The sequence below is a fragment of the Oncorhynchus clarkii genome, chromosome 10 (genome assembly GCF_045791955.1).
Source record: "Oncorhynchus clarkii lewisi isolate Uvic-CL-2024 chromosome 10, UVic_Ocla_1.0, whole genome shotgun sequence".
Lineage (NCBI taxonomy): Eukaryota > Metazoa > Chordata > Actinopteri > Salmoniformes > Salmonidae > Oncorhynchus > Oncorhynchus clarkii.
This window is the reverse complement of record NC_092156.1, coordinates 38,767,233-38,793,224: the sequence shown is the minus strand read 5'-3', so window position 1 is coordinate 38,793,224 and position 25,992 is coordinate 38,767,233. Positions and strand designations below refer to the sequence as shown.

The following is a 25,992-nucleotide window of genomic DNA, read 5'->3' as shown; positions in this document are numbered from 1 at the left end:
GTTTAGGGTATAGAGGGCTAGTGGTTTTTAGTGGATGTAGGGGGCTGCTGGGTAGTGGTGGTGGGGGTTACTCTTGTCTCAAGGCTTTCCCATCAGCTCTGATGTAGAGTGACAGTGTACTCTGGATGGTGATGGAACTGGAGGGGATGGGGGGGAGCGTGATGCACCCTTCAGGTAACACACCCTGTAATTATGTTGATCACACGGCATGCAGAAAAGCTGAGGTGTATCTGCATACTGGGTTAGTGACAGGCCGGCAGGCCAAGTGAGGAGACTGGATTGTTGATAGCACAGTGGCACGGTCGCCGTGACAGTCAACTACATTGTATATGCCACAATTACCAAGATTGAATTCAATCAATCAGGCCAATACACTTTTTCATTGCAATTATGCAAAAGACCTGCAGCTCTGTGTGTGCCTCACGGTGGTGTGGTGTGTTACTGCTGCAGTTTACATTCAGTATTTTATTTGTTCAAATTAAGTCCTTAAGAAGTGTCTCCACTGCCATATCACATGCCTGCTCCTCCATGAAAAAAAGGACTGTTAATATAATTGATGTAATATGCCATAAGCAACAATAAGGTATAACATCTAATCACTTTAAGTAGTCATCGCCAGGCCGTAATTAAACTGTTGGAGACAAGTGATTACCAAGGCTGATAGAGAATGGGAAAATATAATTGCGCCATTATGCAAAAACTAATACCCCCTGCTCTAATTGCAGGCTTTTTTCTCCTAATATTTATGGCCTTGTGTCTATGTTATTATCGTATTGACCACAATGCATTAGGAACGCAGGCGAGGCGGGCGGGCGATGGAGATTGAGACTGAGGGGCTCGTGCACTTCTATACGCTCCGGTGCACATCTCTAATGTTAACACCCAGGCCCTGCAGTCTGTCTCTGCTAATGGGGGCTCTGCCATCCCATCATGCCATGCTACCATCCAGAACAGCCAGGGAGATTGTTCACAAATGAGCCTGTTGGCAAATTAGCCAGCACACGTTAAGCTGGAGCATTATGCTAAAGCTGGCTGAATATCACTGCGTGCTCATTGACCAGTGAGTGATTCCAGAAACCCATACACTCCTCGCCACCGTGCCGCCATCGTCCCACCACTGCCCCCCTGGACTATTGTAGGGAGAGATGAGTCACTGATTGGCCCCTCAGACTAAAGGACTAGAGGACTGTGGGATGCCTAATGGTGTGGCAGCAGTGTGTGTGTTGATCAAAAGGAGCCAGGCTGAGCGGCTGAGAGAGGGAGGCCTGGGAGTGGCCTCCTCCTTCCTACTTACTTACTGTACGGCCTCCGCCTGCCTGCGGTTACCGATGCCCTTTTAGCAAGCCATTATTTAACTGAAATATTTTGAAAGAATTTCACCAAATAGCTGTCAGAATTGAGATATGAATATTTCATGGAGTGCCAGCTGGAGCATTTAGTGGCGATCAATAAAGGCCAGGGATCTCAGAGAGAGAAATGTATTTTTCACTGCGTGATCTCTGATCTGAGACACATTTTCCTGTTTCTATCCTAATTAGTTTAGCCAGGCGCCCACCGAGACCCCTGGTTATCACCGGCACCGCACTGCCTGGCCCTCCCAGCCTCCCCAACCAACTCCCGCTCTTTTGTTTGGCGTGCACGTTGGCCCCCTGGTCCCACCGGAGGCCTGCACTGTGCTCCCTAAGCCTTTCATAATATCCAGTGTTTGATTAAGGTATTAGTGGAGCTGATGGACGTGGAGTTTCCCCTCTGTGCTGCTACTGTATGTATCTCTCTCAGTCAGCGCTGCTACGATCACTGGGAAAGTTGGGCTGAAACCTGCGTTGTTCGCTTGCCAAGCCGCCACTTCCCATGAAGCTCCCCTCTTTCAGCTCCCACTGGACTGGCAGTAAGGTATGATTGGATGCTGGTTGGGGAGCTCCAATCAGACAGATCCATGGTCTGTGTGCTGTGATTATGTGAGGCTCTGAGGCCTGGTATGTCGAGCTCAGTAGAGAGTCTAGCTCTGGCCTTCTGGAGGTGTCAGAGTGGAGAGAGCTGTGTCTTGTGTCTCTCAGCAGCATAGCCATCTCCCGCAACACTTTGCCTGGGACGCTTTGCCCTGGTTTAAAGACTCTCCAGGCAGCACGCTTGCTGCCGTCACAGCACAGCTATGCTAAAGACCCAAATGCCAGAAAGCACAGCTATTGTCTCTCTTTTTCATCCCTCTGGAAAACTAGCTCTGCCTGCCACTCTTGTTCTAGCTTACAGCTAGACATGAAGGTGAAGGTGGTGTATTCATAAGAAGCAGTTCCGTTTGGCTGGGCAGTAAGAATGTACCTTTCTCTGTGAGCAGTCAGCCCCTGTATTTAAAAGATCAGAGCTCAACCCTATGCACACATAGGAGGATTTGGGTTTCAGTGCTGACCTACTTCTTTGTCTGTATTCTTGTTGTAAAGCCAGCGCTCTCTAACCCTGGTCTGCTGTGTCTGCTACTAGGGGGCTAATTGATTTGTATCACCTGATTGCTCATCTTATTAAAAGGTCCAATCGTCAGGTTGTACCAGGGCCAGGGTGATGCTGGTGCTGGACTACAATATAAGCCCATAGTATTTATACCTTAATGCTCTTACCTCACCCAGAACAGTCAATTACTCTTCTATCCCCTGCTCAGATGATGATGCCCAGCAATAATAATGCCCCCTTTAATGGAGATTAATATTCTGTTGCTGTGCAGACCATTATTTTGGTGCATAAACCCAGACATACCCTATTTCACCCTTTAAAAAACACACAGTCCATTTCTTCTCATTACGTTCAGCTTGGGAATTATCAGAGGTGGCTGGGCAATTTATTTTTAAGCGGCGCCAGAATGCAGCGTGATGCGCATTGGGAGTACGGGAGCAGACTGAGTAAAGCTTGGCTTTGTTTTGGTTCTTCAAGTGGATGTGAAGTATTCCCACAGGGTGAGGTGGTAGTGGCTACTGCTGTGATTGCACAGATTTGATCTTGGTTAAGAGAAGAGAAAGAACAAAATAAAGAAAATGGAAAAATGTTTTTGTTCATCAATCTCCCTTAGTGTTGTGGGTTTGTTGAGTATCTCAGTCAAAATATGCTTTGAAAAATGATATTTGTTTGATTTATGGAGTTTGCAGTCAAGCTGTGGGGGATGTCTGTATTATCTTTCACTAGTGGCACCCCGTCTGTTCGGACAGTAAATCTTTGGAAATTAATAATTCAATTTAATCCAATTCCCCCTTCCTGCAAATCAAAAATGTGTTTATCTGTTCAGCTTTTTGGTCTTTTTATATACCAATATTTTTAACTCCAGAGCTTTTAAAGCCCTCCCATCGGCCTTTTTCCCATTAGATCATGGTACTTGCTTTCTTTTTCAAATTCATTGTTGGCTGCCATGAACCCATGTTATCCATCTACACTGAGCGTACAGAACATTAAGAACACCAGCTCTTTCAATGACATAGACTGACCAGGTGAATCCGGGTGAAAGCTATGATGTCCACTTCAATCAGTGTAAATGAAGGGGACGGTTAAGGAAGGATTTTTTTAAAACTTTGAGACAGCTGAGACATGGATTGTGTATGTGTGCCAGTCAGAGGGTGAATGGGCAAGACCAAACATTTAAGTGCCTTTGAACGGGGTATGGTAGTAGGTGCCAGGCGTACCAGTTTGTGTCAAGAATGGCAACGCTTCTGGGCTTTTCACGCTCAACAGTTTCACGCGTCTATCAAGAATGGTCCACCACCCAAAGGACATCCAGCCAACTTAACACAAATGCCCTGACGAATTGAGGCTATTTTCATCGTATATTAAAAGAAACAGTAAGCTCCAGACTTCAGCTCCTTGTTCCTGGCTGACGTTGGGGGAAAGGTTGTTGTCATGCTACCACACTGCCAGGTCAATGACTTCCTCCCCATAGTCTGTCCCATCGTCGTTAGTGATCAGGCCTACCTCTGTTGTGTCGTCAAACTTATTGATGGTGTTGGAGTCGTGCGCGGCCACGCAGTTGTGGGTGTACAGGGAGTACAGGATGTTTTATCTTTTCAGCATGTCGCTTTTGAATCCCTTAGCTAGCTAGTTAGCTAGGAAGCTCTTTCCACTTTGTGAACGCAAATACCAGGTTCACTCTCGACACTTTTATAAAAAGTCATTCCCATTCCTTACGTCCACAAACGAAAAGTACATTTCCAGAATGTGTAAAAGTCTGGATAAAATGTATGAATTAGTAATGACGTTTTAGACAAGTGGACAGTCCAGTTCTCACTCTGTTTGCCTGCTCTAGAGCTAGCAGTGAGGGAGAAGGTGTCATGGTGCCTGGTTGCTTATGCACAGCTTACCCCAGCAATACCCACACAACATGTTTAGGCAATACGCATGTGCAAAATATGAAATTGTCTTGAATGAAGCTACTTCAAGCTAGGCAAAGCAGCTAAACCAATGCTGACCCTACCCATTAACAGTAACTGACGAGAAATCACACTGTGCGCGTCAAGGATTCTAATGGCTTTGGATGGATGAAAAGAAAGGCATGAATACCCTGGTGTCGCATTTCCTGAGGTTTTGATGACATTTTTTTTTGTGGGAGGGGCTTTTTATACAGTGCCTTGCGAAAGTTTTCGGCCCCCTTGAACTTTGCGACCTTTTGCCACATTTCAGGCTTCAAACATAAAGATATAAAACTGTATTTTTTTGTGAAGAATCAACAACAAGTGGGACACAATCATGAAGTGGAACAACATTTATTGGATATTTCAAACTTTTTTAACAAATCAAAAACTGAAAAATTGGGCGTGCAAAATTATTCAGCCCCCTTAAGGTAATATTTTGTAGCGCCACCTTTTGCTGCGATTACAGCTGTAAGTCGCTTGGGGTATGTCTATCAGTTTTGCACATCGAGAGACTGAAATTTTTTCCCATTCCTCCTTGCAAAACAGCTCGAGCTCAGTGAGGTTGGATGGAGAGCATTTGTGAACAGCAGTTTTCAGTTCTTTCCACAGATTCTCGATTGGATTCAGGTCTGGACTTTGACTTGGCCATTCTAACACCTGGATATGTTTATTTTTGAACCATTCCATTGTAGATTTTGCTTTATGTTTTGGATCATTGTCTTGTTGGAAGACAAATCTCCGTCCCAGTCTCAGGTCTTTTGCAGACTCCATCAGGTTTTCTTCCAGAATGGTCCTGTATTTGGCTCCATCCATCTTCCCATCAATTTTAACCATCTTCCCTGTCCCTGCTGAAGAAAAGCAGGCCCAAACCATGATGCTGCCACCACCATGTTTGACAGTGGGGATGGTGTGTTCAGCTGTGTTACTTTTACGCCAAACATAACGTTTTGCATTGTTGCCAAAAAGTTCAATTTTGGTTTCATCTGACCAGAGCACCTTCTTCCACATGTTTGGTGTGTCTCCCAGGTGGCTTGTGGCAAACTTTAAACGACACTTTTTATGGATATCTTTAAGAAATGGCTTTCTTCTTGCCACTCTTCCATAAAGGCCAGATTTGTGCAATATACGACTGATTGTTGTCCTATGGACAGAGTCTCCCACCTCAGCTGTAGATCTCTGCAGTTCATCCAGAGTGATCATGGGCCTCTTGGCTGCATCTCTGATCAGTCTTCTCCTTGTATGAGCTGAAAGTTTAGAGGGACGGCCAGGTCTTGGTAGATTTGCAGTGGTCTGATACTCCTTCCATTTCAATATTATCGCTTGCACAGTGCTCCTTGGGATGTTTAAAGCTTGGGAAATCTTTTTGTATCCAAATCCGGCTTTAAACTTCTTCACAACAGTATCTCGGACCTGCCTGGTGTGTTCCTTGTTCTTCATGATGCTCTCTGCGCTTTTAACGGACCTCTGAGACTATCACAGTGCAGGTGCATTTATACGGAGACTTGATTACACACAGGTGGATTGTATTTATCATCATTAGTCATTTAGGTCAACATTGGATCATTCAGAGATCCTCACTGAACTTCTGGAGAGAGTTTGCTGCACTGAAAGTAAAGGGGCTGAATAATTTTGCACGCCCAATTTTTCAGTTTTTGATTTGTTAAAAAAGTTTGAAATATCCAATAAATGTCGTTCCACTTCATGATTGTGTCCCACTTGTTGTTGATTCTTCACAAAAAAAATACAGTTTTATATCTTTATGTTTGAAGCCTGAAATGTGGCAAAAGGTCGCAAAGTTCAAGGGGGCCGAATACTTTCGCAAGGCACTGTAAGAGCTTTTTTTATTAGATTATCACAGGGTAAGCACTGTCTACCCTGATTGCATGTCACTGTCTACCCTGACTGCATGCACTGTCTACCCTGACTGCATGCACTGTCTACCCTGACTGCATGCACTGTCTACCCTGACTGCATGCACTGTTTACCCTGACTGCATGCACTGTCTACCCTGATTGCATGTCACTGTCTACCCTGACTGCATGTCACTGTCTACCCTGACTGCATGTCACTGTCTACCCTGACTGCATGTCACTGTCTACCCTGACTGCATGTGACTGTCTACCCTGACTGCATGTCACTGTCTACCCTGATTGCATGTCACTGTCTACCCTGACTGCACGTCACTGTCTACCCTGACTGCATGGCACTGTCTTCACTGTCTACCCTGACTGCACGTCACTGTCTACCCTGACTGCAGGTCACTGTCTTCACTGTCTACCCTGACTGCACGTCACTGTCTACCCTGATTGCATGTCACTGTCTACCCTGACTGCATGCACTGTCTACCCTGACTGCATGCACTGTCTACCCTGACTGCATGCACTGTCTACCCTGACTGCATGCACTGTTTACCCTGACTGCATGCACTGTCTACCCTGATTGCATGTCACTGTCTACCCTGACTGCATGTCACTGTCTACCCTGACTGCATGTCACTGTCTACCCTGACTGCATGTCACTGTCTACCCTGACTGCATGTGACTGTCTACCCTGACTGCATGTCACTGTCTACCCTGATTGCATGTCACTGTCTACCCTGACTGCACGTCACTGTCTACCCTGACTGCATGGCACTGTCTTCACTGTCTACCCTGACTGCACGTCACTGTCTACCCTGACTGCAGGTCACTGTCTTCACTGTCTACCCTGACTGCACGTCACTGTCTACCCTGACTGCATGTCACTGTCTACCCTGCATGTCACTGTCTTCACTGTCTACCCTGACTGCATGTCACTGTCTACCCTGACTGCACGTCACTGTCTACCCTGACTGCACGTCACTGTCTGCCTGTCCTGTGTATTATGATCCCAAGTAAGATGAGGTGCTGAGTGTTAGGCTACAGGGAGAGTGATGTAGGGTGAGGTGCTGAGTGTTAGGCTAGCAGGGAGATTGATGTAGGGTGAAGTGCTGAGTGTTAGGCTAGCAGGGAGAGTGATGTAAGACGAGGTGATGAGTGTTAGGTTAGCGGGGAGAGTGATGTAGGGTGAGGTGATGAGTGTTAGGCTAGCAGGGAGAGTGATGTAAGACGATGTGCTGAGTGTTAGGCTAGCGGGGAGAGTGATGTAGGGTGAGGTGATGAGTGTTAGGCTAGCAGGGAGAGTGATGTAGGGTGAGGTGCTGAGTGTTAGGTTAGCGGGGAGAGTGATGTAGGGTGAGGTGATGAGTGTTAGGCTAGCAGGGAGAGTGATGTAGGGTGAGGTGCTGAGTGTTAGGCTAGCAGGGAGAGTGATGTAGGGTGAGGTGCTGAGTGTTAGGCTAGCAGGGAGAGTGATGTAGGGTGAGGTGCTGAGTGTTAGGCTAGCAGGGAGAGTGATGTAGGGTGAGGTGCTGAGTGTTAGGCTAGCAGGGAGAGTGATGTAGGGTGAGGTGCTGAGTGTTAGGCTAGCAGTTAGAGTGATGTCAGGGCAATAGCCGGACCAGCCAGGACAGACAGCAGCAGGATCAGAGATAGCTAGGGCCTGTCGGAGCTCAGGATTTTCTCTCCTTTCTTTTGTTGTCAAACGTGGCTGGTGAATAGCAGATCAAAGCCTGTTTCACAGCCTCCATCTCCCACTGCATCATTTACATATCTGTCAAATGTGCAATCATGGACAAGACTCAAAATCCCCGCTCTCGCATCCATTAATAAATGAATCTGACCAAAGACAAAGGTTAGGTGGAAGATAGAATTGGCCAGGGGTATTCACCACTGCTCATTAATTCTGTTTATTCTTTTAGTGTTGGTTATTGCTCCTGTCTTTTCAAACAGGGAAGCTTTCAATCCATTAGGAGACCCACAGGGATGCATTATTCAAAAGGAAATTGTCATTGCTGTGAGCGGCGTGTTTACTATAGCCTGACTATTTAACATAGTAGCTCATGAAATATGGAACTAGTGGAGGGGGCGTTCATGCGTCATGTAAGCAGGAGAAGTGCCGTTGGACGTGATATATGTATGAGAGGTTTCCTGTGCTGGCTGCTGACTGCTGGTTGCCCGTGAGGAGGGAGACGGAAGGTTCAGTCAAGGAGATTCCCTCTTCACAACTGCCAAGGTTTTACTCTTATATTCTCACTTCATATCGCTGAAATTCACATTGACACTCTAAATGCATCTCAAGTAAAGGAAACATTGAGTTTCTTTGGTCGAAAGCCTCCTAGTATCTGTCCCTCTCAGTAAGGAGAGTTTTAGATGTCACCTTGAGATCCCCTAGTAATTAAAACAGAGGCTCTAAAACGGAAAGCGTATTGACCAAGCCACTTTACTGAAGTGAAAGGCCTAATGCTGTCTGTTTGAGTGGGTGTGAAATAGGGCTGCCCATATGAAGTGGCACGCCCCAAAGATGAGTGATTGCGTTCTCCGTGAACTCTTGGGCTCACCGGTTGATTTAATTGAGTTGAATTCAACTTAAGCCAGGTAGGAATGAAGACAGAGAGAAAATCCATGCTGTTGATCTATAAAACCCATTAGGCCTTCGATCTGGATCATACGGCTTATTTTGCTGAGAAAAACATGGTCACACTTCATACTTAGCTATCTCACAGGCCATTATTGGCCTATAGGGAGGGAGGGAGGAATCTTAGGGGACTATACCTTCTGACTGACCTGGGTTCAGCTACTCGCATTTACTTCTGGAACTGTAAGATATAGAGTTTAGTAAGCTGTAATAACTCGTTCATTTGGGTAAATGTATAGTCAGTCGTAAACTAATGATATAATCGATATATCACTGAAATATTACTTAGAAATACCACTATTGACTATTACTTAGAAATACTATTATTAACTTGATATTCAATGGTTTGATGATTCATCACTTCTGTAGCCAGGAAGACTATCTCTATAGTCTCCTCTCTGGACACCACAGTGAGCTCTAGCTTTAAGAGGAATGCACATCTACGTGACACAAATGCAGGCATTTCTATGTGATACAAATTTCTCTGCAAATCCTCCGAGAGTGTTAAATTGAAATAAAATAAAAACATGTTGTAATTCAATGATCAGCAGATGATTGGGGGCATGCCTTGCTGCCTGCCAACTGGTACTGGGCTGAGGTGCCAAATCAGCCTTAAAAACAGGCCTCAGCAGGAGGGCTTATTTCCTAGTGTCGCTCGTTCTCAGCGCAACGTTAGCCTCACCATATGTACTGTACACACAGAGGCAGGGCAGCTAGCGCCCAGCCTCACACATCACTGTCTGCAGACTGCAGCCTCACAACCTCTCTGCCTGCCTCACAATGACATCTCATCACTGTGTGGCATTTTTGTTGTGATTCCCACAGATGATATGTTGATTCTACAAATGCTATGATTAGCCAATATTTTTTCAAGGTTCCCTTGAGAAAAGATGCTTAAAGGCACCAGATAAGGGATTGCAGGCAAAAATTTTTTTATTTTTATCTGCTACTGTTCATTTGAATCCTGCCTTGTATTGTGACAGGAGGGGACAATAAGGGAAGGGAGGGAGGCTTAATTGATCCCATCCTAGGTTATTGATTTAGATGGCAGGCCAGTGTAGGGCTACATACTGTAACATACTGTGTGGTCTGCTACAGTATGGATGGAGAGCAGAGCAGGGACAGCAGATGCTGTGGGTTGGGGCTCCTCTAACAGAATGCTACACAGCCCTGTGTTAACTAACAGTTATTAAACCCACTCCAAGGCTAATTTCCCAGGGAGTTAAGTCAAAGCCCCATGCTCTTTCCAGCAAAATAAAAAAGCGAGCTGGGTACTGGAAAAGCAACGCTGACATGTTTGTCAAAGGATCTGACTGGGAGCTGTGCTTACGTTGGACTAAGCTCTGTACACACGTTTCCTCCTACTCAGAGACCCACTGGAATAGTACGGAGCTCTGTGGAGACCCGGAGAGATCATCTCAACCACTATAACGTCTTAGCTTAAAGCCTTCTCCATTGATGATCATATAAATGATCAAAGATGTTCACCGAGGGTTTTCTGACAGTTCTGAAGCTGATTGAACTCTGCACCGTGTTTCAGTTTGTCGGCTCTTTGTGGACAGGAAAGGGTGATTAAGACTTCCAATTAGTCACAGAGAAACTTTTGAACAGTGGAAGTTCTCTGTATGTCTCTGTTTGAAATGAGGCCCCTTTATAAAAGCAGGAAGGAATGAACGTGGGCTAGATGTGAGGATGTACTCTCTCTCTGAGTCCTCAGTGGCTCCGATACCCTTTCTTTGGGAGACGCACCATTTGAAAAGAATTCTGTTCACGTTGATTTTTGCATCAACTGGCAAGAGTGAACTGTTACCAGAGAGACTGAGGGCCAGAAAGCCTTTAGTCTGAGTAAATGTACTTAAATACAGAGTAAATATGTAACCATTTGGTCAGTGTGTGCATCTGTGTGAGTGTTGGTGTGTAAGCTATGTGTGATTGTGTATTTATGAGTTAGTGTTAGAGTATCTGTGCATGTGCATTTGTGTTACTTCTTGGTATATGCGTGTTTGTGAGTGTCTTTGTATGCGTTTGCCTTTGTGCATGTGTGTTTCTCCCTGCGGGGATCGAGGCAGGCTGTGTGGGGTGTTATCTGCCTCTGCGGAGGGGTGACAGCTAATCACCGACCCTGACGATCACTGGAAGAGAGGTGGGGTGAGGGCGTCAGGCGGGAGGAGGGGGAGGATGCTTGTGAGGTCCATTGGTTGAGTAATACGGTCGACTTGAATCTGGCATCTCCTCTGTCCAAACCCCTGGATTAGTGCTGGGGCCTGTCTGAGGCTGAGGCAGACATCTTCCACCCGGCCCAGCCCAGCCCAGCTCTGCTTGGCTAATAACAGCCAGATCAGGAGAGATATATAGACTGCGATAGGGGAGCCAGTGACAGGACGTTGTGACATTTCTTGATGAGCTGAATACATTTCCATGTTTACCTACTCTGTCAGTGGTGCCTTTGATCTCCCTTCTGCCTGAGCTGCTCCAACATTCTCAGCCTCACTGAGAATACCTGCAGATTTGTGTTAACATATAGTTGTGTGTTTCTGAGGGGAGAGAGTGAAGGGAAGAGGGAGGGAAGAAATGAAGCCTTTCAAGAGGTGCCTTGTCAGGTGTAAAGAGATCAGGAATGATTACCTCACCATCTCATGAATCTCTGTAGACGACAATGCTAAATGCATTTGTAGATCATTTGCAGTGCTTGGTGGGATAAAGCGTCTGTGATTCAGTGTGACGGCTTGTGTTGCCTGTTGACACAGTGGAGATCACAGGGCTGGGGGAGCGGGGCTGTCGGGAGCGAATGTGCCGGTGTCATGAGATGGCAGGCTGGAGAGAGACAGGGAATCAGTCTGTATTTTCAGGAACAACGTGATGCTACTATGTCTCCTTTATCTGTCATTGTATTCAGCTTTTTATCATGTTCTGGGCTGAGTAACAACGAGACTAACAAAGAATGGAATCTGTGAGCAGAATATGAGTTTAGTGGAAGGGTTTAGATATCTACAAAAAAAAAGATCGCTACAAAAAAATTGCCCTTAAGCATTTGTTAAATTAACTTTTGTGTTTTCAGATTTCTATGAAATATGACTTACAGTATAATTACTTTCAATATGAGTGAAATAGTTTTCCTTACAAAAAATGAACTATGTTAAAAAGCATATTTTCTGTGTTGGAATGGTGTGGGCATACCCCAACAATATAATGGTGTGGGTGTATACCAGTCATTAAAAATAGTCATGTGAGTAGACCGCTGATTGGCCAGCTCATCCTCCCCTAGACCGCTGATTGGCCAGCTCAGTTTGAGGTTGTTTTAAAAAAAAATCTAATTTATGCTCTGGCCACAAATACGATTATAGGATGAGTCCACAACATTATTTGGGTATGAAAAGTGAGATTTTCACTAGACAGTTACTTTAACAATGGGTTAAATTTTATTCAAAGTTCATTGACATTAACACTCATTGGGGCCCTTATTAGTTTTAAGTAGTGGGATTTCAAACTCCCTTTAGAGCAAATTTACAACATAACACTACCAAGCAGGCAGTGAGCCCCATATCGTGTGGCTCCTGGCCCGTCTGGTACAATCTACTATGGTGATGTATAGTCTTCAGACTGATTGGCAGGTCTCCCGGTGTGTGTGTGTGCTGGGTGACGTGCTGAGCCTGCCACATAGAGAGGCCCTCCTCTGCCTGCAGTTGCACACCTCCCACTGAGTCCCTAAACTGGTGCTCCCTCTGATTGACTCTGTTCCCCAGGCAGGCAGACACCACAGCCCCTGACTGCAGACTAGAGCCCTAACAAGACAGAGCTTGATTGGGACAACCTCACTCAGTCACTCACCACCAACCACCTACAGTGATAGTTTACGCTGAGCTGAGGCAGACAGACAGGGCATGAGCAGAGCAATGGGAATGATTTACTGATGGGCCTTTGGATAATTTTAAACACTTATTTCTCAAAATGAGTATTTGCCATTCTAACAAGGCCGAGCAGAGTGGGAAAATATATTATTATACCTTTCTATACCATCAAAGGACTTATTCATGTCTTTTGTCCTTGAGTTGTCATTGTTATTTCACATTTTCAGTCTTCAATGAGAGAAAATTGACAATGCGACAGTATTGGAATTGGCTTCTGAATGAATAACAGAATAGTACATTCACAGTGTTGCAACAATGGGTCTATTCAAAATCTCCCTTTGCATGCATGTAATCTTTGTGTTCGTCTAATATTGCGTTCGCTGTACAAAGAGTGGGATACAAAAACACATTTAAACCCCTAGCCTTGGGTGGTTTGGTGAACATTTCTCCTTCCTCCTGCATCTTACTGTGGCTTCATAATGTGAACGTATAAATTGGGGCTAAAATTACATTCTGAAGACCTGTGACATATCCGCTCGGTTGTCATCAGCCAGCGTGAGAATTCTAATGTTGCCGTGGTAATTTGGAGCTGGGAAATTTGGGGCGAGGGTGGGAGGGGGATGTGGGGAGGACGGTTAGAGACTGCAGGTCACTTTCCAAACAGAGACCTTGCTGTGGGAGGCGGGATCCTTATGAAGGGCCGATCAGGCACCTTGGGTAGCCTTCAGCACGATGATGAATTACCTGCTTGTCTGGCTCAGCTCAGAGAGGATGGCGCGGGACCCAGGCCTCCCGCCTGTCAGAGAGAGAGGAGCACGACTCACCCTCAGCTCACAGTACAGTGCAGGGCTGGGGACAGGGACGGCATCAACCATCAGCCCACTGACATGATGTCCTGTCATTCATACACCTGTTTATATACAGCTATATAGACTACATCCAATACCATACCTCCCTGAGCTAAATACATGGTATTATCTACACTCATAATACATCTATAAATCAAACATTGACCCGAACCACCCAGTTTATAACTATTTATGTATTATATATTCACTCACCTCTTTGAGTAGGAGAGTAACCAACACAAACAAAAATTGGATCTGGTTTGTTATGTGAGGGACTATGAAGGACTGGTAAATATACAGCAGCACATTGTTTCAGTAGGCACCAGAAGCTCTCTATCTTACATGTAGGCTGTAGTACAACTATAGAGGATGTGACCCCAGGTAAATCCTCTGTGTCCTGTGAATCATTCCCTTCCTCTGTACATGTGCCTGGTAGGCAGGGTTGCAGTGGGGTGCAGAGCTAGGATAGGATGGGATTATCTGTATCAGTGGAGATGTTTTTGGCGTCTCTCTCTATCACTGCTGGACCAATGTGTCATATGGTGGGCTATTCTGAGGCTGTGTGTGTGTGTGTGTGTGTGTTTGTGTGTGTGTGTGTGTGTGTGTGTGTGTGTGTGTGTGTGTGTGTGTGTGTGTGTGTGTGTGTGTGTGTGTGTGTGTGTGTGTGTGTGTGTACCGAATGCATGTGTGTCCATGCGTCCGTCAGGCATGTGTGTGCCTCAACTCTGCCCTGCACTAATGGCAGCTGGCATGGGGCCAGCATCAGAGGGGAGGTAATTAGAGTCCAGAGGTTTGGGGAATGAGCAACAATCCCCCCAATCTCACTACTAACAGATGTGTGTTTGATCTTTTAACAAACCTCACTGCCGCTCTCCCCTACGGATCACTAGCCGGCCTAAGAAAAGGGAGGAAAAACACAGTTGATTACTGGCGTGGACTTGGTAATGTGCGAGACAGAGAAAATGGACTGGGGGAATGAAGAGAAGATGCAAAGTGAAAAGCCTGGGGAAAGAGAGCTGGGCCGGTTGCGGCTCAGTTCAAATCAGTACTATGATTTGCTCCAGGGTGATTCAACAGTGTTTGGAATGCAGCACGTTCTGTCCTTAATCCCCAGAATTATTCAAATAGAGAGAAGAGACCAGGAAGTAGGAGGCTATTCACAGACTGCTTTGAACCGGGAGTCAGAAGATGGAATGTGTTTCATTCACTTAGTAACATGAGGCTCTGTGTAACCTTGAACTGCCCTCTAAATAGAGCCAGACAAAGTAGGAGCGTAATGCCTCGTTATAACACCAAATACTATGGAAGCCTTTCTCAATTGTGTTACACCATTACATGTTTCTGATGGAAATAATTCCATTAGGACAAGGAACAGCTTTTCAAATTCCACCTAGAGCTTTAAGAAAGAGAGAATAGTTTTCAGTGTAAAGTGCGAAGAATGTCGAGTGCCTGCTCCTGCGTTTGCAATGGCGTTAGGTTAGAATAAACTTTGTCTCACTCGAGAAAGAGAGAGAGATTTCAAGCTCCCCACCTCATCCTTCTTCTCCGGCTGCCTCTGACCTTTCTCTCCCCGTCCCTTTGTTTTAATCGTCTCCAGGAGCTCTATGGAGTGATTGTGTGTTCTTCTCCAGTGGGCCTGCTCCTCCCTGGTTTCCCCTCCTACAATCCCACCTTTTGTATTCATGCTTCAGATCCCCCCTATTGTTCTGCTTTCTAACTCTGGGAAACCAGCATCACTCAAGTATATTAGCTGGAGCCTATTACTGTCGCTGGGATCGCTTCTCTGAGCCATATTAAAGACTCCCCAGACAAAACCGTCTGTCATGTTAATCCAAGCTTTAATAAATAGAGGGATGTGAAACTGTATTCAAATAGGGGCTCCTGCATTTATGCTGACAAAGAGAGACGAGCTATCAAGAACGACAGACAGACAGCGTTTTGCATTAAAGAGCGGGAGAAAAAAACAGATTCGACTGGCATTCATTCATTCCCATTGTGACGAGAAATGTCATATTATTGAAATGGCCTTTAAAATAACTTCAACCTAATCTAAGTTAAACACTGCAGGTGGCTCGGATATTGGGAGATATTGGCAGCTGTAGTTGAATGTAATGCTTTTCAACCGAAGACTCTAAAGCCTTTTCTCCGTATCCTACACCTATAGATAACACGGTATACAATGTCTAGCTCAGCTGAAAGGACCAAGCTTTTGTTCATTGGATGCGTGTACATCAGACCACGCTATCTTCAACATGATTACTCATGAAAAGAGAAATAGTGTTATCACATTTTATTTTCCAGTTGGTTATTCAATGAACGTGTGCATCACAACGTTAATAGGGATGTCATACTGTTAGTTCACACAGAGACACAGACAACGGCCTAGCGGCATAGCAGAGAGCCTATTGCATCCATGAGGAGCATTCTCACTGGTAACAAAGAGGGATTTGAAGTGCAGCTCCCTGCTTCATGGTCATCACCTAGTTTCACAGCTTGGAAAAAAGGGCAAAGATACCTTCTTTTTGTTTTCATTACTTGGTCCCTTACAGGGTGTCTCTTTGGTTAGCCATCGATCGGCTTCAAGAAATGGAAATCTAGTTAAACCAGCCTTTCAAAACCAGAGAAGGGCTGCTGAATTATATAATACGGATAGTGCAAATCCTCATTTAATAAAGGAGAGGGGAGAGGAGAGAAGAGAGGAGAGAGGGAGGGAGAGAGAGGAGAGGAAAACAGCAACCGTGGTCATCATCTCCTGAACATGTTTTTGCCTGCTGTTGCTCTCGGTCTAAATGAAAACTGACATATTTATATTTATTTGAAATTAACATGATTGTGGGCCTGCCAGTGTCAGGAGGATCTTATTTACATACCAATTAGCAGATTTACTAACCACCTTTTCTACTGATTAATATAATTACCATATACACAAGCATGCATATGAGAGAGATGGAGAGGGAAGAGGATGGGGGCAGCTTGTGAGACTGCCGTGAAATTCATATGTCTTCTAAAAGAGAAAGCTGATTGCCTTGGCAAAGGGAAAAAGGCAGCACTTTAAGTAAGTCCTCCATGTTAAACTGTTACCTCCAGGGCACAAGGATTTCTCACCTCTCCAATTACTATTTGAGCTGGAAAGCACAATATTTCCCAGCCTGTCTGGTTCTTTCTCACGAGGGAGGGGCCAGGGCTCGATCGGCTGTTGCGCGGAGTTGGCTCGCAGGCATACTCTATTCCGACAGAAAGAGGAGAGAAGGCTCTCTGCTCGAGTGTGGTGGAGGGGGAACGGGCTGCTTGGCTGGCACAATGAAGCCTTATTAATCAATTGACCCCGTAGTGCACAGTTCCCTGCAACCTGGCACAGGAACAGAGAGAGGGATTGATGGACAGGGTCTAGTCATCCTAGTTACCCCTCCCTGCATACTTAGCTAACTGCATGGACTACTCCTCTCCCAGCCCAAGGGCCGTGCACTGGCATGCGGGACTGACTGAGACAGAGCTAGGCTAGGGGAGGACTGTGGACTGAAGACATCGTTCCATCATAGTAGTAATGCTGTCTGCCTGACTGCTCTCTGTGTCAGTCCATTGGTCAGACTCACCACTCTGTGACTCCCTCTCTAATTGTGCATATTTGTTGTGCTGATGGCTTTGCTCAGTGCTGCAGGAGGATCTGTTGAAGCCATCGCCGTGGCGCTCGGAGGCATTCTATGACACACAAAGGTCCCTGCTAGAATATGCATCATAGCGACGTCGTTGGATGCAGAGCGTCAAGTGTTTTTCTTCAGCCATTTTGTTATCGTCAACATAAGAAAAAGTTAGTGACATAGCCTTAGTAGAGTCATATAGCATATGCTGTATGATTATACTGTATGATTCTGGTTGAATAATAAAGGTTGACGGAATATTTTGTCGTCTTACAGTATATAGCCTTTTCTTCTGTGTCTTCAGTAATGGAACTCAAAATGTAAATGAAATATATACGCCTCTCCAATCCACTATCACTCAGGCAATTCACTGTTGGTTGTTCCTCCGGTCAAAGCACAGCTTTAGACACCAAATGACCTTTAAATGCACCGGATACCCTTCTGCCTGGCTCACAACACTCACATTTAGCGTTCTGAAGGAATATCATGCTTATAGGCTGTGTATATTACAGGTCACTGATTTGTGTCATCATGACCAGGTGAGTGTGAAAGGGGTCAAGGTGTAGGACAATGGACTGCAGTGAGGGCCATCTCATTTTTTACTGGGGAGAAAATGATCCCATGAAGTGATGCTTTCCAGTATGAGAATTTCCACTAGTCTAGACAGTCAAGATATGAGCAGAGCAGGTATGGAACATTAGTGTCTGAACACTCTATTGAACAGCTGCCTCCCAGCCTAAGGGGGTCAGGAAATTACTAGCAGCCCTGGTTCAGGTTCCAGGTTCCTTACATACCAGGAGTTCTGTGTGGGCTGGATCTCCAACTGTACTCTTCTAAGGGACACAGTGGCCTGCTCTCCTGTTCTTGTTGACAACGACCACCATGCCTGGTCACTATCAGACATCCCAGCTGTCTTCATGGTGTCCCTGTACTGAAGGGGAGGAGGGGGTGTACTGAAGTTGTTTTGTGTCAGACATCTTGGGTTTCTCTCTTGCGTCCCTCATTGCTGTGTAATTACAAGTGTTTCCTGGATGTGAAGTTTGGCCCGCTGCTCCTTGTTAAAGCACTACTAGTAAAACCACTGGAGTGTGCATGCTGCACATGGCAGGGAGAAGGGTCGAGAGACAGCGATATTCATTTTCTCTGTAAAACAGTTAATTGAGAGGGTTGTCACAAGCTTGTCCAGGGTCATTGAAGCAGCTATTTCTGCTTTGTTCATTGAGAGCATTGTTAAATAATATGAGTCTTGTAAAACAAAATGTGAAAGAAGACCCATAGTCCTTCAGAGTCATTGACAGCGTGTTCAGTTACAGTGCATTCGGAAAGTATTCAGACCCCTTGACTTTTTCCACATTTTGTTATGTTACAGCCTTATTCTAAAATGTATTAAATTGTTATTTTTTCCCCCTCGTCAATCTACAAACAATACCCCATAATGATGAAGCAAAAACAGTTTTTTAGACATTTTTACAAATGTATTAAATTTTTTTTTTTTAAATATCACATTTACATAAGTATTCAGACCCTTTACTCAGTACTTTGTTGAAGCACCAATGGCAGCGATTACAGCCTCGAGTCTTCTTGGGTATGATGCTACAAGCTTGACACACCTGTATTTGGGGAGTTTCTCCCATTCTTCTCTGCAGATCCTCTCAAGCTGTCAGGTTGGATGGGGAGCTTTGCTGCACAGCTATTTTCAGGTCTCTCCAGAGATGTTCGATCGGGTTCAAGTCCGGGCTCTGGCTGGGCCACTCAAGGACATTCAGAGACTTGTACTGAAGCCACTTCTGCATTGTCTTGGCTGTGTGCTTAGGGTCGATATCCTGTCGGAGGTCCTGAGTGAGCTGGAGCAGGTTTTCATAAAGGATCTCTTTGTACTTTGCTCCGTTCATCTTTCCCTTGATCCCGATTAGTCTCTCAGTTCCTGCCATTGAAAAACATACCCACAGCTTGATGCTGCCACCACCATGCTTCACCGTAGAGATGGTGCCAGGTTTCCTCCAGACGTAACGCTTGGCATTCAGGCCAAAGAGTTCAATCTTGGTTTCATCAGACCGGAGAATCTTGTTTCTCATGGTCTGAGTCCTTTAGGTGCCTTTTGGCAAACTCCAAGCGGGCTGTCATGTGCCTATTACTGAGGAGCGGCTTCCGTCGGGCCTCTACCATAAAGGCCTAATTTATGGAGTGTTGCAGAGATGGTTGTCCTTCTGGAAGGTTCACCCATCTCCACAGAGGAACTCTGGAGCTCTGTAAGAGTCACCACTGTGTTCTTGGGGACCTTCAGTGCTGCAGAAATGTTTTGGTACCGTTCCTCAGATCTGTGCCTCAACACAATCCTGTCTCGGAGCTCTACGTACAATTCCTTCAACCTCATGGCTTGGGTTTTGTTCTGACATGCACTGTCAACTGTGGGACCTTATATAGACAGGTGTGTGCCTTTCCAAATCATGTCCAATCAATTTAATTTACCACAGGTGGACTCCAATGAAGTTGTAGAAATATCTCAAGGATGATCAATGGGAAAAAAAATCTCATAGCAAATCGTCTGAAACTGATGTAAATATATATATATTTTTTTTATATACATTTGCAAACATTTCCCAAAATCTGTACAGGGTATTGTGTGTAGATTGATGAGGACATTTCTTTATTTAATACATTTTAGAATAAGGCTATAACATAACAACATATGGAAAAAGTCAAGGGGTCTGAATACTTTCCGAATGCATTGTTACCATTCTGTGACCCAGAGCAGTAATAGTCTGCATACTGCCTCCCCTCATGACTAATCAAACATATAAATCTTGTGACTCAGCGTCTCCTTTTTCCTCTGGCCTCTGGAAGTCTACGTTTCACAGGGACACTGACTGGGCCTTGACGTAGACCTGAAGGGATTCCAAATAGTCACATACAAATCATCCCCCTATTGTGTTGTAGCAGAGACCTCACTGTGTTCCTGTCCCAGTGGACAGTGAGCTGTGGTGTTCTTAGCCCCAGATCCCGGGGAAGCTCCTCTGATTCCTCTCTGTTGTGTGCTGAATGTAAATAATGGGGTGATTGCCGCTGATCTAAACTGCTGTCATAATGCATTTCCTTAGCCCTTATATATCCCCCTGACGCTTTTTCAGCCCAAAAACGCTACATGTCTCTGTGCTTATTGATGCTTCTGTCCTTGGATAAATAATTCAAATTGGCTGCTGTTTGAATTATTTATCCAAGGACAGAAGCATCAATAAGCACAGAGACATGTACCACAGAGACTGACTGGGCGTTTTTGTAAGGTTTTTCATACTTATGGATTTAGTTTATGCATTGGCCCGGGTGGAAAGGTTGTCCGGGAGTGGAAGTTTAGCATCATATTATCTGACAGGAACAGGATAAGCCTTCCCCCAGGGGTCCTGGGATCTAAACAAGGGTTTGATTACCTTCCCTTTGTGTTTTTCCTGATTAGAGGGCAAACCTCCTCCACCTGAGTCAATCTGCATTCCCCAACACTCTCAACCCATCTTGTCCTCAGGTTCAACCTCGACAGGTATTTAGTACAAGCTCTATATTCAACTTAAATAACAGAATGAGCTAACGATTGCTATTTTAACTTCTGGTTGGTGGGAAGTGTTGGTGGCACTGTGCATCTGTCACCTGCACTGCCTCATCCTAACTGGCTGCTAGAATCTGCCATGTAGTCGTTAGCTCAACAGTCATGTGCATGCTCTCCTGTAGGCTAAAGTGTGTTTGTGTAGCAGGAATTCAATAAATACGTGTTTTCATGATCCTTAGTTATTAAAGGTGAACTAGTCTTGATTCTTGGCCCCAGACTGCCTTTGTAGAGCTTGGGGCTTTTTCTGGGTGGACACAAAGCCAGAGGATTGCGTTGCTCCAGTCTATAGCTAACGTAACACACACTGAATAAATAGACTAGGACTCTTTTCTTCATTGTCACAAAAGGCCAGCCACTCCACTCCCCTTTTACATAGTGATAAGATGCATTATCCTTTGAACCTTTATTTTCACTCAGCCAGGAGAAAGGAAAGCATGTGAGAGAGGAGGAGGGCAGAGAGAGAGAGAACGAGAGATTTCTCCTTCCCTGGAGTGAGACTGTGTGGAGGGGTTTTGTGTGAGCGGTGAAGAGGTCCTTAACCTTCTATCAGATAGAGCCATAGAGTTGTGCTCTGCCTGAATGGCTGCATTGAAGAGCCCTGAAGCAGAGGAGAAACACCCCACCACTGCTGAACTTGTGTCCTGCGTTGAATAAGCTGCCTGACACCTGTCCTCCCACTGCAGTGTCATAATAACAGACAGACACACGGCTATCTTAACATCACTGAACATGGGAAGCCTATAATACACTGCATTGATGGCCTATAGGCCTCTTCATTTTACAAAGCTATGCTAGTATTTCCACTAGGCATTTGTACTTAAGCAATGAGACACAAGAGGCACTGCTGTATCATGAATACAGTCACAGGTAAATGGCATTGACTTTTGGTCATGTTGCTACAGACGCGAGCGACCCAGTCGTTAATTATTTTTGCATAGTTGCTATTCAAAAGGACTGGTCGTCTGTTCTAAACAAAATGGTTGCTAAGCAGGCTGGAAAACGTTCTTGTGACTTGCTAGCTAGCTAGCCAACTTCTGCTAACTCAGTCACGTCAAACATTGAACCTGGAATGACAGCACACTAGAGCATTTTCATTTGTTTGAGCTTTTTTTCTATCGGCATTTACTTGGATATGTCTGATAATGACGCTGATGCGTGATTTTGACCGGCTCAGAAAAAGTTGTCTCATCTGGGCACCGAAATTCAAAAGTGAAACAGGCAGACGGTGAGGCTTATATTAACCCCGCTCGCTGTACCAAACTAAATGCTAGGCTGGAAGTAAGGGTAAATAATGTGCTCGTTGAGATAAAGACAAGAGATGATTGGGACAGCTACATGAACATGATACTCTTATGAAGGCGGAGTGATCATTATCAGATGGAACTGTTAGCAGGGGTAGGTATGTCCAATACAGCACGGCTTGAAATGCTACTTGTCCAATCAGCACACAGGATCCAAACAACCAGTTTTATAATAGACATTATAAATCGGGTGGTCTGAGCCCTGAATGCTGATTGGCTGACAGCCATTATATGTCAGACCGTATACCACGGGTATGACAAAAAAAGTATATTTACTGGTCTAATTACGTTGATAACCAGTTTATAATAGCAATAAGACACCTCAGGGGTTTGTGGTATATGGCCAGTATACCACGGCTAACGGCTGTATCCCGGCACTCCGCTTTGCGTTGTGCTTAAGAACAGCCCTTAGCCGTGGTGTATTGGCTATATACCACACCTCCTCGGGCCTGATTGTTTAATTCTATCAGCTTCAGGGCACATACTACTATTTACCAGTGTAGGCTGTATATTATTTATAGGAAATGTGTTTTGCAGGGCTGATGTGTTCTTGGAAATTGGATGACAATAGGTGTGAAAAGAGTAAATCCTAGGCAATAATACATGCCAGTTAGTAGATGCTTTTATCCAAATCAACTTACAGTCGTGCGTGTATACTTTATACATATCGGTGGTCCTGGGAATTGAACCCACTACCCTGGCATTTCAAGTACCAGGCTCTACCAACTGAGCTACAGAAGACCACAAAGGACCAATGAGATATCATCCAATTGCCTATTTACCAACTGACAAATACATGAGACCGTATAAATGAAATACTACACAGGTAAGCAGGTGGTTTAGGTCAATGTCCATTTGGAGGTGGTCATAGTACAGCAGATCTAGCATGTGGGTGGTAGAGAGCTGCAGTAGACTAGTGCCTACATCCTGTGGCAGGTTTGCAGCATGGCAGCAGCAGTGTGGCAGGGCCTGGCAGAGCTCCTCTTTATCAAGTCAGGCAGTTCCATCTGAGCCAGCCCCCTGCTCCTCTCTTCTCATCTCATCTCTTCCCTTGCTCCACATGGCCATTCCCGCCCTGCCACCCTCCCGCCGTGCCGCGCCTCGCCCCCCACCCCCACCGGACCACACCACACTGCGCTGCCAAAACCTCCCCAGGACACAGCCTGCTCCGCTCCACACCGCACGTTACCTAGCGACCGTAACCGGGGAATGTGTGGTGCGCGGCGACATTGCCCTATCTCCCCATCTGTGATTTTGTGTGGTGCTGTTTTTTCCTTCTCTTTTTTGTGTTGTTCTCTCAACAAGAAACCACAATGAAAATGAGGCTGCCTACATTCAACGTTGTCTTTACCACTTCTTCTGAATTATAGGGAACAGATTTCTGTCTTCCAATCTGTCGTGAGATGTGTGAGGATAAACATTTGCCGTCTGTCTCTCTCTGTGTGGCTTTAATGAACGACATGATGAGAGTTGATATCACCATGGATCATGCTGCTACCTGGTGGAGCAGAGGAGGCTGGGGTTGGTTGTTGCAGTGAGGTGTGTCTACCTGGTTGACTCAAACTGTCCATGGTTCCCTGAGGAAGACTGTCCGTTGTCCCACATTGAAGGATACACACTCTTTTTTTAACCTCTAAACACATCTTTACCACAGTACAGAAGGAATCACCAGTGTATGTCTCTTCCAGGTCTCTCCTATCTGACCTTAGACTAATGTCTGTTTTCCTCTTTTGTCTTTCAGGTAGAAGACGCCATGCTCATGTTTGATAAAACTACTAACAGACATAGAGGTAAGTCCAACATCTGTATGTTAACATCCCGTGTGTTTTTCTTTTTACGTGTATTCATGGGACAGAAAATAGCACATTTCTGTGGCATTTTCCCCTGTTAAACAACACTGGGTGATTCATTTCACAAGGTGCCAACCTATTACAGTGCTTATCCAGACACTGGAAAACGTCCTTTAAAAATCAATAGAATGCTATTTAAAACCTATGGCAGGCTGAGGTGTGACTGATGTTACAGACGGTGGTGGGTGTCGTGTAGAGACAGGCATGGGCTCTTCCTTCTCTCTGGGTGTATGTAGGGGGTTATGGAGCCAGCCGTGGGTGCTGCCTGCCTGTCTGCCTGCCTCTAGCACTACCGCTCACTGCGCTGAGAGATAACAGCAGAGATAAGGCCCAGGAGCAGCGCTGCCTTTATCTCTCTCTTATCTGCTCTTTATCTGGGATTAGGGGGAGGTTTCTCTATAAAGCAGAGGACTTTCCAAAGACAAACTGTCTCCATCTCCCTCTCCCTGCAGTACAATTGTACCATCTCCACAGCCAGAAACACTACCAATTGCAGGCTAAAAGACACTAAAAGACCTGATATACAGCTGACAGACAGACTCTGTGGTCCATAGTGATGTGCAGCAATGCTGATGTGATGGATAGTATGGTGAATGAAAAAGCCACAGTAGTGCAGCCGTTATAAGGGCCAGTTAGCTGCTCTCATTACGTTAGACGGCTGCTTGTTAGCACTTTCCTCCTCTCCTCTCAGAGAGAAGTGTGTGTCGTCCAGCTGCTGACAGGCATTTCCTCTCCACCTCATATACACACTGAGGCCAGACACTTCCCCTCTGTCTCTCACACTACCCAGCTTTTCTCCAAATAGTCCTATCACGAACACGATCTCCTCAGCATCGAAGTAGACCTCTCTGTGAAAGTGTTGCCTAACCACATCAGCAGAGGTAGAGCTTTACTCGGGATTGATGAGTAAATGTTGGATAGATTTTTTTGTGCTATTCTGTGTGTGTGTTCACACATTTGTGCATGTGCGTGCGTTAGTGATGAGCGGGTGGAGTCATAACCCACAGTCCCCGCGGTTATATCCGCTGGACGGGCGGGTTTAGGGTCTTGAAATATTTTGTGGATGAAGGGCGGGTGGTTTGAATAAAGCGAGAAAACAATGCATTTTTTTGAAATAAATGTATCATTCTTGTGCAATTCACATCTATAGGCTATATTGAGGATATTTCTTTCATTATTTGTATCTGGTGTTAGGCTAGTGCGTAAACCTAAACTTTAGGGCTGACTTTCTGCGCACCATATACACGCTAAATGCTTTTGGGAACTTGGGCAGAAAAAGTTTACGCTGATCCACTGTGGAAAATAGGACAATATCGGCGTTTAATTCAATAAGAGAAAATCTGTTAAATGGAGAATTGACAATAAAGAGAAGGGAAGGCTAGAACAGTTTGGGAAAGATTGTTAAAGAAAAAGTGGTAAAGAGGATGACAGTGCCGGCCATGTTATGTGTGATGATTGTCAGGCGCTATACAAATTCGACAGTCACAAGACAGGGACATCAAATAGGGCATGTTAAAAAAACTGTAGCCTACTGTTCAGATGGATTTACATTTTTATTGAACTAGGCAAGTCAGTTAAGAACAAATTATTATTTACAATAACGGACTACCGGGTAAAAGTGGGTTAACTGCCTTGTTCAGGGGCAGAACGGCAGATTTTTAACTTGTAAGCCTTTCGGTTGCTGGCCCAATGCTCTAACCACTAAGCTACCTGCCGCCCCAAAATCTAGCTGTAGGCTAGGTCTACTGTATAACCTCTCACATAGCCTGATAGCCTGTTAACTCCTGCAGAATGAAGCATTTCTTGCAGTAAAAGGATAGTCCTACACCAAATGTAGCCAACATCTTCACTCTTTTTTTTACCCTCTTTTTCTCCTCAATCTTGTCTCATCGCTGCAATTCTCTAACGGGCTCTGGAGAGGCGAAAGTCGAGTCACACGTCCTCCGCAGCGCTTCTTAATACCCGCTCGCTTAATCCGGAAGCCAACTGCACCAATGTGTCGGAGGAAACATCATTCAATGACAGAAGTC

The 25,992-nt window shown here is 45.2% G+C and overlaps 1 protein-coding gene across 21 annotated transcripts in view; it reads left to right on the top strand.

Annotated features, from left to right (window-relative positions):
* LOC139418453 (RNA-binding protein Musashi homolog 2-like) overlaps nt 1-25,992 on the top strand; it is a 337,230-nt gene that overhangs the window by 166,944 nt on the left and 144,294 nt on the right. For all 21 annotated transcript variants that reach the window (XM_071167895.1, XM_071167893.1, XM_071167896.1 and 18 more), the window contains exon 7: nt 23,854-23,902. In XM_071167895.1, coding sequence (XP_071023996.1) covers nt 23,854-23,902 — 49 coding nt within the window. The remainder of the gene's footprint in view (nt 1-23,853; nt 23,903-25,992) is intronic.